Source organism: Chelonoidis abingdonii, chromosome 1 (assembly GCF_003597395.2).
Source record: "Chelonoidis abingdonii isolate Lonesome George chromosome 1, CheloAbing_2.0, whole genome shotgun sequence".
NCBI classification, from domain to species: Eukaryota; Metazoa; Chordata; order Testudines; family Testudinidae; genus Chelonoidis; species Chelonoidis abingdonii.
Window position 1 is genome coordinate 110951399 of NC_133769.1, and position 17246 is coordinate 110968644.

The following is a 17246-nucleotide window of genomic DNA, read 5'->3' on the forward strand; positions in this document are numbered from 1 at the left end:
CAGCAAGCTTCTGGACTGATCTAGGAATGATACTGATGGACTAGCAAAGACATCTCATCAAGCCCTCTTCAACTTGTGGAAGACTAGTCTGACATGAGGCCTTGGAAAGGAGAGGCCCTAACTTGGAGTGAAAGGTGCAGTGCAGCCCTGATGCATGGATCTAGAGCCCTTAGTAATTAGTTCTTCTGGGATTGCTACTTATCATTATAACTACCGTACATCTTTCTAAGGCACCTATCACCATAGCATCTATATCAGTTTAGCAATGTGGTTTCTTTTGAGAGGAAACCAATTTTTCACCCCTCTCATTTCAGTTAGAATCTAAGTCGTTTATTCAAAAGACAAACTGCTGATACCATTCCACGGTTTAGTTCTTAAGAGAATGTCAGATAAAAGGAAGACTGATATTTATTTAAAAGATTCGGCCTCGTATGCATTGTGATTTAAAAGTTATAAGACCTGAGCGAAACCTGATCTCTGGTGCTGGCAGCTTCCACTGAGAATACCCTGTCCCATTTGAATATGTCCCAGATGAGTGTGTGGTGTGTGTGTGTGTGTATATATACCTACACAGTCCATAGAAGTGTAGAGGGAGGTGGTGGTCACTGAAATAGCTGAGCTTTAAAGATAAGGTCTAGGACCTAGAAATGGACCTATTATTTGTCTGGCAGCCAATGTATTGCTCATTGAGTGGCATGTGTGGTTTCTAATCTTCAGATCCAGTCTCTAATTTCATGGAGACAGACCCCGTATCACTGTAATTTGCTGGAGAATGTCTCCCACACACTGCTCGTGCATAAAGACATCTGCTGCTTGTTTGGAGAGAGCCAAGCCATTTCTCCCCCCTCCTTTGCCTATCTCCCCACTCTGCCTTACACATGAGAATGTTGGCATTGCTGTACAAGATCAGACCAGGTCTGTCTAATCCAGCATCTGTTTCTGACAGGGCCTGATACCAGCTGTTTGAGAGGAAGGTGCAAGAACTAGGAAGTAGGCAGTTACAGACTACGCTCCCCTTAACAAGCCACTGAAAAGGTTCTCGCTGAGTAGCCCTTGTCCCCAGGGAAGATAGTTTTACATGTAAGCACAGCCCTCCCCAATGTTAGACACAGCAGGCTTTCTAAAAATCTTGCTCATGTCATCTGTCCCTCACGCCCAAGGTTGCCTCATCATATAATGAGAAGAAGTCTATTTTTAATTAAACTCTCCAAGTTTTCCCAAGTTTCTAATGCTCTTAATTCTGAGAGTAAACCTCGAAAGAGCATCTGTTTGTTTAGGTGATGTTATCCCCAAATCCTTTACCTCCCCGATATGCAGAATTAGTTGCATAGTTTCCCTTCATCAGTCATGGTGGGGTTTGGCTACGTCCACACTGCACATCATTGGTGACAGCATATAGAGTAGGTGTAGTAACACGCTGTAGTGAAAAGCGGGATGAGTCCATGCCCCGGCTTGTAGTGACACATGTCAGTGAAAGGCTCTAGCAGTGGAGAAAGCTGTCAGAGCCTTTCTCTGCTGCATCCCCCTCCCCGCCAGAGCCTTTTCCACACTGCTGGATCCTTTCCCTGTAGCCCATGCAACCTTCAATCTGCCCCTGGAGCATGTTCATCATGGTACAGTCTTTTTAATTAGATGATCATATTGCCTCATTCAGTGAATGAGTAGTTATTCAATATTTCTTTATCTTCCTCATTCAGTGTGTAGCCCCCAGGCCTTTATTTAATGCATGCCATGTAAACCCTGGACTACTAATTTCCTCATGGGTGTTTCTATGGTGCCCTCACTGTAGTATCAGAGTCCTTCAGAACACTAATTACACCTCATCTCTGTGAGGGGAGATGGTATTATTATTCCAGGAAACTGAGGCACAGAGATTTATTTGTATTAATGTAGCATCTAGAAGCTTCTATCATGGGCCAGAACCTCCTGGGGCTAGGTGTACAGACACGAACAAAATGAAGATCACAGCCCCAAATTGTTTACAGTCGAAGTATAAGATCAGAGACAACGGATGGATACAGACAGATGGGGAAGTACAAGTGAGACGGTACTGATCTGCATGGTAGGCAGTGATCTCAAGATGTCAGCAGCCTAACTGTTCAGTTTTTTTGTAGGCGTCTTGGTGAAGGCAAGTTTTGAGGAGGAATCTGAAGGTGGATAATGAGGCAGCTTTGCAGATGTTTACAGGGAGAAATGCTCAAGTGCATGGGGCAACACAGGAGAAAAATACTTGTTTGAAAATGACCCTCCAGGGTCAAATGGAGGCCAGCATTGACAGCTCAGTAGCAAAAGAGAGATGATAGGTAGAGTGGGGATAGGCCAGGAAGGTGTAAGAAGGAATTAAGAGCATCAGAAAGTTGAGAGTGAAGACCAGGAGCTTATGTTTGATGTAATAAAAAAGCAGGAGCCAGTGGAGGAATTCAAAGTGGGGAGTGGTATTGGTCAAAGCGGCAGAGTAGGGAAACCATCTTTGTGACTAGATCTGAGCAAGGCATGATTGTGTTTGTCAAGGCTAGAGAGAAAGATATAGGAATTGAGGCATGAGATGATGAGAGCTTGGACAAGACTTTTAGCTATGTGGATGGATAGGGAAGGCTCTATATTAGAGATGTTACAGAGAAAGAATAGGCAAGATTTAGACATAACATGGATGTAGAGGACTAGAGAGAGGTCAGGGTCAGATGACACCCAGGTTGTGGGCCTGAGCGACAGGCAGGATAGTGGTGTTATCCCGATGATTGAAAAAAGAGGTTATGGGGGAAGATTCGGAGCTCTGTATTAACCATGCTTAACTTGAGCTGGCAGTTTGACATCCCCAAGGAGATGTTTGAGACACAGGCTAAGATTTTAATTTGGACAGAAGGAGGCAGGTCTGTGGTACGGATGTAAAATATTAAACAGTTAACTGGTAAGTATTAGTCTTACCATTAACCCACCCTAACTGGTAACCCACTGTGTGTGGGTCTCGAACCAATTCTTCTGCCCAAGCCGCCCCAGGCCCTGCTGGCCAACTCCAGCCCCGGGGACTGGGCGGGGGATGGCCAGCTGGGCAGGGGGAGCCCATTTAGGCTGGGGTGGGTGGGCAGGGGCTGGGGGCCCCATGGGGGGGCAGTGTACAGTAGTCCCTTGGCTTCCCCTCTGTGCCACTGGAAGGGGTTTGGCTGCGGAGGTGGACGGTGCGCAGGGAAGGGAAGCTGCTGCTGGGGTGGCATGGAGTGTCTGCAGAAGCCACACTGGAACAAACTAAGTATCTGGGTCACCTCTCCCTTTAATCAGTTAACCAGATAAATTATATAATTTTAATAGTTAAACGGTTTTTACATCCCTAATTTGTGGAAGAGCGGTAGATCTGTGAGTGGTCAGCATAGACATGGTAGTCTAACTTGTATTTATGGATGAGATTACACAGAGATAAGGTTTAGAGGGAGAAGAGAAGGCGACGAAGGACAGAGCCTTATGGAGCTCCCTCAGAAAGCTGATGAAGGATTCTGGGAAAGACATGCTGAAGGAGGAATTGGAGAGGTAGAATGAGAACCAGGACAGCACAGAGTTATGGATGTCAAGGGAGAGCAGGATTCCATTGGGTTAGGCACGGTACAAAGTAAGAGACAGTCCTAGCACCAAAGAGCTTCAATAGACAAGACAGACAAAGGATGGGAGAGGAAACAGGCATAAGGATGGTGTGGGAGAAGTGACCAGCTTAAAGTCATAAAGGAGGCCAGTGACTGAGCTGGGAATAGAATCCCAGAGATCAGGTGTCGGCAACCTATGGCATGCGTGCCAAACACGGCATGCAAGCTGATTTTGAGTGGCACGCTGCCGTGGTCCTGGCCCTCAGCCCCCCTGCCCACTGCTCTCGCCTGCAGGGGCAGGAGACAGACGCTTCCCTTGCGACAGCCAAGCTTCCCCCTCCCCCTTTTCTTCCCACAGCGTGGTGCTTTCCTGCCCCTGCCCCTCCCCCTCTCCCTCCCTGCGCCAATCAGCTGATGGCCCTAGCAAGGGCAAGGGGGAAGAGCAGCAGTGTGCACACAGCTCCGCAGCTCCGTAGTGGAGGCCGAGAGAGGTAGGGAGGGGGCCTTGGGGAAGTGGGTGGAACAGGGCATATCCCTTTCAGCCCCCTTCCCTGAGCTGCTCTGCCTTCTGCCTTGCACCCCCACACACCCCAGCACTCTGCCCTGACCCCTGAACCCCCCCACACCCATACTGCCCTCTGCCCTGATGCCTGAACCCCCTCACACACCCAGCCCTCAGCCCTGATGCCTGAATCTCCCCCCTCCACCACCCTCACTCCCCGTGGTCTGGGGTCCCAGCCACAGGCCCTGCTCAGCCTGCTAGGTAAACAGAACCCCAGGCTGGCAGCGAGCTGAGCAGGCTGGCGGCGTAAGATTAGCATTTTAATTTAATTTTTAAATGAAGCTTCTTAAACATCTTGAAAATCTCGTTTACTTTACGTAAAACAATAGCTTAGTTATGTAATATAGACTTATAGAAAGAGGCCTTCTAAAAACGTTAAAATGTATTACTGGCACACACAATCTTAAATTAGAGTGAATAAATGAAGACTCGGCACACCACTTCTGAAAGGTTGCTGACCTCTGCCATAGACCATGCTGCCTCCTCCACAGCAGCATGCAGTCAGACTGGAGGACATAGATATTTGGGGTTAAAGAGAGTATTGAAAAAATAGGATTTACCTGTATTAGATGAGAGAAGAAATAGGACATATATTACTGATTTATTTTCCCAGTTTAGTCATAGAAATTGGATCCTATTTAAAATGTGCCTCACCAGTTGTATGGACCAGATGTCCTGATTTTTGGGGTCTTTCTTATATAGGCTCCTGTTACCCTCCCCCCCCCCGCCACACACATACACACTCGCTGTCTGGTCACCCTATGTATGGATTACTTTTGTGCTGTGTGTGCAAACTGAACAAGGAAATAGTGACAGTACACAGACTGGTTGTCACAACCTCTTGCTTGTACATGGATCAGGAATGATAGGATTGCCAGGGGAAACAACAACAACAGAAAGCAAGCTGTGCTGCTTTCCAACCTGAGATCACTTTTGGAAGGTAGTGGTTTTATTAAATTAAATCTGGTTGATCTTTATTGGATGCTAAGAATAGTGCATTGAGGCCCTGCTTCTTCTCCCACTGAGGTCAATGGTAAAACTTCCATGGTGCAGTGTCAGGTGAATGTGAGAGATATGGGGCATTGCAAGAGCTGAAACAGCAGTAGAGTTGCCAAGTCTTATTGAGTTGCGTGGTAATACCTTCAACTGAGATTATAAACTTATTTTACAGTATGTCCTGTGGGTGACGGAGGACTTGGCTATGTTTTTCAATGAGACTTTTTAAATATCTATCTTCTTTGAAATCTCTCTCTAAAACTGACACAGCTTGAGAGCTCTGGGACAACCACTTGTTTTTAACAGAGCAGATCAATGTTTTTGCACTGAAGCTTTTTTTTTTTTTTGGTGTGGGGGTGGTGTTGGTGAAAAAATGGCTTCTTGACCTAAATTTTTCCACACACATTTTCAATTTCCTTTTGGTGGAAACTTTCTGGTTATTGATAAAAAACTGTACAGAGTCACTTTTGGTTTTTTCCTTTCCGATGGGAGAAAGTGGTGTGTGTGGAAATGGAGAAGAGTGGAAGGCCACAAGTTTTCAAAAAATAAAAATGGAAAAAATCGGTTTGTTTTGTCAAAAAAGGGAGAAATTCTTTGAAAAAACTTGCATGCAGCAAACAGTTTTTGTTTTGCTGAAAGTATATGGCACTCTGTGAGCAGTGCTAGCTTTTGAATGTAAAGGCGAGATTCCAAAAGCCTGCTGGGAGATCCTGCAAGGACCCAGATTTCATGGTCATGCCCTACAGCAAATCTTGTTCAGGGGAGGGTCGTGATGAAGCCTTGGGTTGCACCCATTCTCAGTTGTTAAAGGAACCCTTTTTGGAAAGTAACCTACCTATAAGAAAATACAAATTAGACATCACAGGCTGGAGTGGATTTTCCAGCAAGACTAGAAGGGAGAGGGAATCCCTCAGTTACTTTACAGCTTTCCTGTGAGGCACTTCGATTGTCAGGGAAAGCGTGAAAGCACATTCGCACCTCCTACCAGGAGGTGACCCTCTAATTGAATATCATCAGGAAATGTGTCAGACAGAGTGAGATTAATCCGAGGGTGCAACCCCCTTATCTACATTGCCTTAAGATTTCATTTTCTCCTGTTAAAATTTAGCCATAAGCAATATGTTTCACTAAAAGCATTCTTGACCTTCCTTCAGATGTTCAGCAGAGGCCTCTTGGTATAAAATGCCCTGTTCTTAAAGTTGTTCTTTCTCTTTTCATTAGCACCTCTCACCCCAATGGTGGTAATACTGAAAGCAACTTTTCTATGGGAGAGGAGGCATTTTTGACCTTCAACTATCTCTTCCAGTTTTTTGGACTGAACTATAGAAAAGAAGTACGGAAGAGTGTGTTTTGTGGGGGCAAGAGGGATAGCCATGTTGCCTCCAAACAAATGAATTCCAGTCTTTTCTTGCCTCAGTTCCTGGTTCTTAGCTTGAAAATGCATCATGAGTATTTTAACTCCCAACACTGAATCCTTTACTGTGGTGAAAGAGACAGTGGCCCTGATTCTCTATTCACGCCAGGGTAAATAGGGAGTCACTTCATTAACTTCAAAAAGGCTACTCCTGATTTTCACCAGTGTAAATGAGGCCCAGTTTAGAGATGTTTGAAGATTTGTGGTGGTGTTATGTGGTGGAACTTATAAGTACTTGTTTACTTTCAGTACGAAGTACCCACACCTTGTGTAGTTGGTAAATAACTTGGACCATATCTTAATTTCCACAACCTTGGCCATGAAGGGCCCAAGATATAGTGGAACCACTATAGTTACGCTGCTTGGGGGGTGGGGGAGAAAAGACATGTTTGAGGAGCATAGCGTCTTGGAGTCCAGGTCTTTGGGGGCTCTCTGCACAGCAAAGCTTGGGCTGGATAGGGACGGCAGAGAGGAGGAGAAATTGTAGTGGATTTGTCACTATGCAGATCCACCTGCCATTTCCTTCCCAACATCCATCTCCACCTCCTCCCCCAAATCCCCCAGAGCAGCAAGAGCTGTTGCTATCACAAAGCTTCTGTTGCTATCTCAGGACTGGAGTAGCAGGCCCAGAGCTGGAAGGAAAATTTCTTTCAGAAACTCCTCTGGAACCCTGGTGCACCAAGCCCACCTACTCTGTCTTGGTACACAGGGAGGATTTGGTCATCTGTCACTATAGTGATTATATGTGCCAGGGTTCAAAAAACCTTTGCATGAGATGTGTACACTGATTTAGAGGATGGGAATAGCCAGACACAGTATGCATTTGCCTTTTAAGGAAAGCTGCTTGTGTGATGCACACATGCTGTGTAACAGTATTATTGAGTAGTTGGTGTGGCCTCTTTAATCTAAATTGAAATGGCTCTCAAGTTGCTCTTACTGTAGATAAGGAACAGAAAGAGGACAACCAATTTTTATTTTACACCCACATGTGGAACAAACCATATTTTCAACAGCGTATTAAACACCCTTGTGAAAGTTGGGAAGGATTTGCTGGCCCAGTTACATCTGTACTGGGAGTATTCCTTGTACTAATTTCAGGCTCCACTTCTGAAGTCCTTGAAATCATTCTAGCTTAATTAACAATGATCATTGATTTAAAAAGTCTGTAATAGACAGGTGAGTGTATATTGAGCTGCAAAGGCACCTCTGGGTCTGTCCTACAATTGGCTTGTGATAACTTGGTTTCAAAATAATTCTTTTCTATCTCTCTTGCTCCAGCATTTTTGACATCACAACCTTTAAAGCTGTTGGGGGTTGCCATGTAGACATTTGTCACGAGGCCTCAAGTTCTCTTATAGGCAAAATGAAACGTAGAAATGGGATTGAGCTGCAAAGTTAGGATCCAGGTACAAACTTCTCTATGGGACTGGCTTTAGGTTGATTCCCCCGATTCCACTGAATTGGGCCCCGCGCCCTAAAGAAGAGCATCTAACTTAGGCACCTTTTTAATTTTTACTTACCCGGCGGCGGTCTGGGTCTTCGGCGGCACTTCAGCGGCGGGTCCTTCACTCGCTCCGGGTCTTCGGCGGCATTTCAGGGGCGGGTCCTTCAGTGCCATGGAAGACCTGGAGCGAATGAAGGACCTGCCGTTGAAGACCCGGACCACCACCGGGTATTCAAATCAGGCACCGCATTTCCTAAAGCCGGCCCTGCTTCTCTAACCGTTTTTGTGTGTGTTTGAAGTAGAGCATTTGGTGTAGTCCAACTCTTTTGAAAAGCATTTGTCAGAACAAAATGGGAACAGTTTGGAGAGACTCAAATCAGTAATGGAATGTGATTTGAGCAGGCTTAAAAATAGACACTTAACTATAGTTTGAGATCGGTTCCGACTTCACTTTTAAACGGCCAGTACTCAAATTCATGGACTGTTGTCACTGCAGCAGATGATCATACCGTTTACACTAAGCAGAGAGCCCGGAGGGTAGAAAGTGCTGTTCTTGGCTGGGACTCTTATGTTTGTCCAGCACAATAGGGCCTCGGTTGTGATTGGGACCTTTAAGAAAGATTGTAATAGCAACATAGGGGCCTGTGATTTCAGCAGCTCTTGGAGGATGGAAGACTTAATAGGTAACCTTAGGAGGAAGTAACATTAAATATTTTATTTAAAACAAATGTATGGGAAGATAAGTCTGAACATATTACAGGTTTTGACAGCTAAATGCATTTTATTTACAAAAGCTTTGCAGTTTATTTTAAGAGCCAGATTTTCAGAGATGTGTGTGCACCTCTACACAATTGATTAGGGTAATTGTGGACCTGATCCTGTACCTATTAGTCAATGGCAAAATTCCTGTTGCAATCATGGCACAAAATCAGATCAGATGTGCAGCTGGTTATTTGTGAATATAACAGTTTCAACTGCATGTATATAAATGGTAATCCTGCTCCCATTCTTCTGAAAATCTGCTTCTTCCTGAATGAACAAATAGGAGCCTCAAAAGTAGGAAGTAAAATAGTTGGTGGGAGTGTTTGGGGAAGAATGAAACTGACATCAGTTGTGGAAAAACAAAGTACTCCTTGAAAGGTCTAATGTGATTGTGCACAATATTTTGGAAAATTAATGCAGCCATTCCTTGCCGCTGACTTTTAAGGCGAGGATTTTAGCTAGATGCACCTGCGTGTAAATGTTTACTGTTTGTAAGGCACAGAGATCAAGGTTAAAAAACTGTATGATCATATGGTGTGAGGTATATAAATCTACTGGTTAATATTGATGGCTGTGTTACTCTTGACATTCCAGAACTCTTCTACAGCAGTTACAGAAACTCCAAGCCATGGTTGCTGGCAAAGTGTCCCGTTCCTGTAAAGCAGCCAGCACGCAGACAGGGACCTGTCTCATGGTGAGTGACTCAAAAGTTGGGGACCACAGGCAGCGGTTGCTAAAACCACTGTTCCCTGGCTCAGCTCATGTCTTTCTCCCAACTCCATTGGATAATGGTACTCCAGGGATGAAAAAAGAGGTGGGAACAGCGGTCAGCTTTGTGCTAGCAGCTGGAAGCTTTAGGAAGTCATGAATACTGAGGCAGCCTGGGATATGTGTGGATTTTTGTTGCGGAAGGGTACTCTACCCATTCTGTTCAGCCCATTAGTCTGAAAGCCCAGAGGGTGGGAAGCGTCTCTCCTCAAGAATTAACAGTGAAATGTATCCTAAAGTTCTGAATTACTTTTGGGGTTTCTGAGCCTTTTGCTGATAGATACCACCTTGCTGAAAAGAAGCATAATTTGTGGCCATCATAGCGTGGAATCTTCCTTTCTAAGAGACCACTTCTCTCTCCTAGACATACTGCCACAATCATGATCCTTGGGGTCATTCCCACTTGGTATAAAACTGGAGTGGGTGGGGGGGAGCTGCTGGTGGAGTGTTCTCTGTGAGGACCCTTTCCTTTGGAATGTACTCATGTCAGACCTGGGGCTGCAAGAACACAAAACTGTGGACTTTCCAGGACCTCTACAAAGTCCATCCCTTTGAGCACGCATTGTGGCAAGGGGCGTAAGGATGAGATTACTGTCATCTGGCAGTGTGTGGTTTGTGGGAGGTAAACTGTCTCAAGGTGTTTCTTGATGAAGTGTCCAGGGGTGAGGGGAGAGGTGCTGCTGCATTGGTTGATTTTTGTTACCTGCTATAATCTTGCATATTTAAATGCATGTCAGAGGGCACCCAGAGCTATGAAATGGGAGCCCTTTAGGTGCTTGGTTCTTCTCAATCCAAATAATAATCAATTAATTCATTAAAATAAAAATAACCCAGAGGCTGTAAATCTACTTGTTGAATACTCAGGGTAAAAGAACTGTGTTAGAAAGGCTTTACTTTTAAATTTAACAACCAGATTCCCTTTACGTTGGTGCTATAGCTGGATGGAAACTGGTTTCTAGTTCGACATTGAGTCTTCAGGCTGGTATAGCTTATTTGTCACTTTCAAGTAAGATTGTATCCAAAAGCAGGCTTAGAAATGCCTGATACAGGTTAAGCAACATGAATCTTTAAATGCATGTCTGAATTTAGTCCAGTTAAATTGTGCTTCTAGCTGGGCCAGATTAACCTTTTGTGGGCCCCCATGGAGGCAATGGAGCATGGCATGGGAAGGTCAGTCCCTGGAGCGAGGCGCCAGCCAGAGGCCGTGGAATGTGGGCTTGGTAGGGGTGGCCCTGCTCCGCGCAATGTGAGGGCACTATTTACAAACTGGCAGTTGTCAGATGCACAGTGGTCTGCCCGGCTCTGTGCTGCCAGTGTGTCCCTTCCCCTTGGGGGCAGGCCCATGCCACACCAACACAGCCCCATCCCCCCAGCCCAACACCCTCTGATTCCTTATGCCCAGCGCCCCCCCAGACCCACCCACAAAAGCACAGTGCCCTGCACAACACTCCCCCTGCCTACAGCCCCACCACAACTGCCCAGTGCCCCCCACAGAGCCCCCACTCCCTAGTGCCCCAACACATACATCTTTCCTGCCCCCCTTCCTGCCTCCTGGCCACACCCACCAGTCCTGCTGGGAGATGACTGTGTGTCTGTTGGGCTGAGCCAGCAGTGCAGCCAGAGCCAGTCCCAGAACCGGGAATTGCTCCATCCCCTCGGGAGTGGCGCGATCAGCCAGGCCAGGACCTACCCTGGCCAGGCTCCCTCCAGACGCACTTGCCCTGGAGGGGCCCAGCAAAGCTCCCCACACTGTTTCTCCCCCCCACATACCTGACTGAGACTGGCCAGGCTTCTGCACCAGTCCCGGGCAGCTCAGCTCTGGGGAGACGGATGGGGGCCCCACAGATGATGACAAGCAGAGACTGCTGGGAGCCGGAGGTGCCCCAGGGTCGGGCCAGGGGGCAGAGAGGAGCCTTTGGCCACCTGGTGGGCAGGCCAAGAGAAGCAAGTGGTGGGAAGGGGAAGCCAGTGGGGTCTTGGGGCGCAGTGCAAGCGGAGCAGGCTGGGGCCCCTTCTGAGCATGGCCCGGCTCCATAGAGCCACTGGAGCTGTTGTAAACCCAGCACTGGCTTCTAGCCTTTCCAACTTCCAAATAAAGTAGTTCAACAGAATAAAATGGCTGCAGGTCTTTAAAATAGACTCTTTCAATATTTAAAAGGACAAATTTAAATGCATTGTTATTGTCCATGCACCTTTGATTAGGGGCATCATATATATTAACCAAAAAGTAGCCTGGAATCAATATTTTTTTAAACAAAATTACAACAGTCGTGTGACTTGCCATTGCTTTAACCTTAATTCCCATATATTTGTGTTCAAAGAGTGAGATCTTTTATTTTTGCTTTCTTCCTTGTCCAGGTGGTGGTGCTGTGCTTCGCAGGCATTTTTGGCAGCTTCTCTCAGAGTTACGGGCCCTATCCTTCTGCCACAAAGATGGTGCTGCCCAGCCAGCATTCCACACCAGAGTCATACACGGCCTCCATTGGTAAGCTAAGTCAGTGCTGCAGTTTGCTTGATGACTCACTCCCCCACAAGATCCTCTTTGCATTTTTATGGGAGTCCAGTGCATACCGCCTACTCTTCCCTTCCCAGTAGCTGTGTTCCCCACATTGTGGTTGTCATTTTTCTGGCAGAGGGCAGGATGGGAATTCTCCTTTGGAACCTCTCAACATATCTTCTTGCACAACCTGGAAAAGGGCATTGCTGACATCCAGGAAATGTTCCTTTCTCCCCCGCCTCTTTGAGGATGAGAACCATGGGTTCCCACTCACCAGGGCCACATCCAAAACAATGATAAATCCTGACCTCTAGTGGTTTTGAGGTGTTGGTGTTTTTGCATTATAGAAATGCAAGTGTATCGAGTGGGTTGAACAAGTTCAATGGCTGGGTTACCCATGCTGTTGGTGAAATGCATCATGAAGGGATGGAGTCCGTTACTCCCCAACCTACTTGATAGTTCCAGTCAGCCTTCTGTGTGTCAGCTGCAGGCATCAGACTCATAGCTCCCGAAAGATTCCAGGTGAGCTTGGCCTCAGTTCACTTCCAAGTGGCCAAGTATTCACGTTGCCAAAAAACCTCCAACACAACTTATATCAATTTGCCTTTCTGTTGGCAGTGTCAGAGGCCAAGGATTGAATGGGGCACCAGGATGGAAGTAGATGCTAGCTGTGTCCAGTAACTATTATGTTAAAATAAAGCCTGTCACCATGATATCTGAGTGTTTATCCCAGAAGTTATCCCTCCGGTTCTGGCACAATGGCTGGACTAGTGGAGAAGAACCCTTGCATGACCAGTGCTCATATTGCACTTACTGTGGGCATACATGGCGGGCTGTCAGTGCAGCATCTTTCCCTAGCTCCAGAATTTCTAGTTAATCTGCATGGGTAGCAAAATCCTATGCAGTTAGATTTACTGTGTTTATATTTGTCCACTTTCAATTCCCCACATGTCCAGTACCCTTATGTCTGGGCTCGCTATGTTTCTCATTTAGTTTCTGCCTCCCCTATTTGTACACAGTACGGTCAAGAAGTCTGCTAATTTACGAAGAGCCCCACCAACTGGAGGAGCAGTACAGTTCAATCTCCTTTGCAGATCGCAGTGAGGTCTGGGATAGGCATGTGGATGCCTCCAAACACACAGCACTATCTCTGGAATCTGTGCCAGGGGGACAGCAGGACAAAGTCACACATTTCACAATAGCCAATGAGACACGGCTAGAGAAATCAGTGGTGCTGGGGCGGCAGCCGCACAGGTGAGTGCAGAGGAAGCAGGTCTAGGCATGAGTTATATGAAATTTCTTGTTGCATGTTTCCTGGACAATTATTTGTATTACTGTTGTGCACAGAGGCCCCCAGTCGAGATCAGGGCCCCATTGTGCTAGGTATTGTATGAACACCTAGCGAGAGACAGTCCCTGTCCTTATGTGCTTACAGCTGAGATAGACAAGACTAAGAACGGGAAGGGAAACTGAGGCAAGGAGAGGTAAAGTGACTTGTCCCAAAGTCAGTAGTGGAGGCAAAATTAGAACCTTGGTCTCCTGACTCCCAATCCTATGTCCAACCCACTGGACTATGTTTCCTATCCAAGACGATATGCTTGGAAAGCCGGTAGTTATGGGGTTCCTGCTGAGCCTGGTGTGGGTCCCTTTGACTTATACTGTTTTAGCTAGAGGGTGGTAGTCTTCTCAAACAACAATAGCAGTATAGATGTCATTTAAGACTGTTACTGTGCCTGTATTAATAAGAGCTTCTTATAGAATGTTTTAGTGATGACACTGACACAAGACTTTGTGTAATCCACCCTGTCATGGTTCAGGGCATCTGCACCTATATTCCCCCCTCGCTGGTTCACCAAGGTCATCCAAGCTTAGGTTTCTGACTCCCCTCTCTTGGGTGGAGAACTGTGCCTCTCTCCCTCCTGACCAGTGTATTTCCAGGCTGCGCAGTTCTGTGCATACACTGTGAATTCCCTGGCAAAGTCAGACTGCCTAAGCAGGCCTGCTTTACTTTTCTCCTCAGATGGTGAACAGCGTAATTACCACAGTTAAGTTACCGCACAGTTCTTTCTAAGCAAGCGCATTTATTCTTAAGGTACAAGCATGGTGGAGAAAACATATTAAAAACAATAAAAGAACCTATATTTATCCTAATAAGCTTACCAGAGGTCATCCCAACTCCAAGAAGAGTGAGTGAACAGTCCTTCAAACCCCATCCAGGGGTTTTCCTGTGGCTAACAAGTTCATAATTCCTTTTGCTCTCATGAACCTGAGAGTTACTCATTTATGCCATTTGGGCATTTTGATCCTGGGAATAGATAACTTGTAAACCAAAGTCCCCTTCCCAGGGTGAAGCTTCAAAAGATCAGGTCTGGAGGTTGGCATTTGCATTTTTCCCCCCACCTCCATCCAAGTATGTCCTAGGAACCCTACTCAACTAACAGTCCATTCTTGTCTTAGCCCATTGTTTAAAAGAGTCCTTGGAAGCTCATAAGACTTCCCAGCATTTATATTAGTCTTATCTCCTAGACAGCTTGCATACTATCCCACAATCACACACAAACATTTGCATTTTTGGTACAGTGAGCTCCTAAGATACTTAAACTTAATTCAGTAAGGTTTAACTTAATTCAGAAAGATTTTGCGGGAAATTGCCATATCTGTCAGACATCCATCTTCGTGTCTGATGTGCGTGCACGTGTGTGTGTATAGACACACACACACACAGCGTTATACAAATAATAACTTCTTGGGATGGAAAATACCAGTAAAATATAAACCAGAGGGAGATGCATTGCCTACGTGCTGAAAGCTGAGGGGAAATACGCATCATCAAGCAGTCTAAAAATGCGCAGGCCATGGGACATTGCCATTTGAATGGCAACATGAGGTTGTGGATTGCTGAGATTTCTGACTGGGCGGCTTATGAGGAACTGGGTCCCTTTTGCACTCAAGATGCCTTGTTAGTTTGCTGCAGGGCAGAGCTGGGAGGGTGGAGCATGTACTGCTAGAAGGGTCACCCTGAGAAACTTGCATGGAATTCCTTGTTAAATTCTTTCCTTTAAAATAACGTGAGATTTGGTGCTCCTGGAAAATGAGACTCTCTGGTTTGAAGAACTGATGTGTTAGGTCTCTTCCCTCACTGTACTACTTCATGCCCTGCCACCACCATGCTGCTCAAGGTCTGGATTTCTTCAACAGACCCTTTCGATTGTACCAAATGGGTTTTTATTTGGATATGTCTCTTAAAGCACTAGGATGAGACACCCTGCTCCCGCCCCACCCCTACCCCAGCATATCTATTTTAGGGTGAAGAGCTGACTAATTTGATGCGTTACCAAGTTCCAACCAGTGAGCTCCTGGTAAATAATAGGCATTGTAATAGCAGTAGCCACTTTCAGTGGGGTGTGCGCTTTTTGCATGATTCCATACAGGTATAACATTCCTTTTTATTTTTCTCCTCACAGGGTCAGCTCAGAGTTGGAAGTGAATGAAACGCTGAAAATAATTGAAATTGATAGACGAGTCAATGCCACTTCTTAAAGAAGAGGCCTTTCCCCCCCTCATTATCCTCCCCTCTTTCCAACCCAAGGCCCACCCCTTCCTCCAGACTCATCATCATCAGGGAACCAAAGGGCAAAAGAGAGAGAGAGTCTGCCAACTTCTGATCTGGCTGAAGAGTCTGACTTGAGTCAGCAGCAGTTGTCCTCGTTTTGTCCTTTCCTCCGGGCACACAAACCTGCTTCTGCTTTTACTGCTGTACCTGACTGGTAATACAAGGGAGGGTTTGAATCCTAAAGGTGGCTGGTGCCAACGGTGTACAGCTGGTTGGTTTGTGTATGTACCCTAATCAAGGGGCAGAGCCATCGAATGGAGGAGTGGGATCAATGTAACTCACGGGGGAACATTTGTGGTAGGTCATGTGGGAGAAGGAAACTGAAAGATGCAGTGTGACACAGCTCAGGATTTGGCCACAGCTCCATGCCCATCACTTTTGGCATACTGGAGCTTTATGGGGAGAGAAATGTGTTCACGGTTCCCATCCCTCCCACTGAGGGCAGAGAACAGAGACTAGTTCTGTTGAGCCAACAGCACAGACAGGAGAGTCTGTTCAATGGCAGTATTGATTTTTTTTTTTTTTTTTTTTTTTTAAGTTTTCCTTCTCCCTGCTCTCTCTCTTCCCTTTTCCTGCCCCTTTATCACATGGTGGGTGAAGTTTCTTTACTGTTGCCATCCTTATGAAGGATCCAGGCAAAGTTCAATCAGCCCGTGTATCTTCTCAGGCCTTGTCTACAATTGCACCAATTTAGCTAAATCAGTTTAGAAACTGATTGAGTTTAATCTGTGTGATTCCCTTGTGTGGAAATCTTTAAATAAGATTATGACTAGTATATTGTATCCATTTAGCTTAAGTTGATTCCTTACTGGCATAAACGAAATCAATACTAGGCTCTCTTAAACCAAAATAAGAGCGTCCACATTAGGGGATTGCATGGCTTTAATTAAATTAGTTTCTAAATCCATTTAGATACATTGGTGCAGTTTTTTGAGGTAGACAAGCCCTCAGATTGCTCTAGGTTCTTCTTTTCCCCCAGCCTCCTGCTGCTGTTGTAAATAGTATTTATTAGCTTTTCAAAATTTCACTCTGGTAGCCAGACTGGAGAGCCAAGCTCCCAAGACCATGCAGGCGTTCTTGGTGAACTTTGAAATCAAGATGGAAAAAATGTGTTTTTTTAAAATTAAACTTAGTTCCCTATAGTGATTGTTAGAATGTAATAAGGCTCCTCTTCCTCCTCCCTTTTAGTAAAAGTAAATGGAATTAAAGCAACCGCTTGGGAATATACAACAAATATTTTCCTAATTAGACAGCGTTCAGGTCAGTGCTGATGGTCTCCCTCTCTAGTTATTTATTATTACAAAACTACCTAGAAGACCAAACCAAGGTCAGGGCCCCATTGTGCGAGGCGCTGTACACACACATGATGAGAGATTGTCCCTGTCCTGAAGCCGCTATCCTGGATAGACAAGGCAGAAAAAAGATGGGAGGGGGGAATAGATACACGGAGAGGGGAAATGCCTTGCCCAAGGTGTGTCAGATGGTCATTGATAGAGCCAGGAATAGAATCCAAGTCTCCGGCTTCTCAGTGCAGTACCCTATCCACTAGACTATACTGCTTCTAAAGCACCATGCTGATGCATCTAATGCACACTGCCTCGAGTGCAGTGATTCTCCC

General features: G+C 45.8%; 1 protein-coding gene across 2 annotated transcripts in view; it reads left to right on the forward strand.

Annotated features, from left to right (window-relative positions):
* CREB3L2 (cAMP responsive element binding protein 3 like 2) overlaps positions 1-16154 on the forward strand; it is a 128210-nt gene extending 112056 nt beyond the window's left edge. For both annotated transcript variants that reach the window (XM_032783197.2, XM_032783198.2), the window contains exons 9-12: positions 9345-9444; positions 11877-12003; positions 13035-13269; positions 15480-16154. In XM_032783197.2, coding sequence (XP_032639088.1) covers positions 9345-9444; positions 11877-12003; positions 13035-13269; positions 15480-15555 — 538 coding nt within the window. In that variant the 3' untranslated portion in view covers positions 15556-16154. The remainder of the gene's footprint in view (positions 1-9344; positions 9445-11876; positions 12004-13034; positions 13270-15479) is intronic.
* The last annotated feature ends 1092 nt before the right edge of the window (positions 16155-17246 follow it).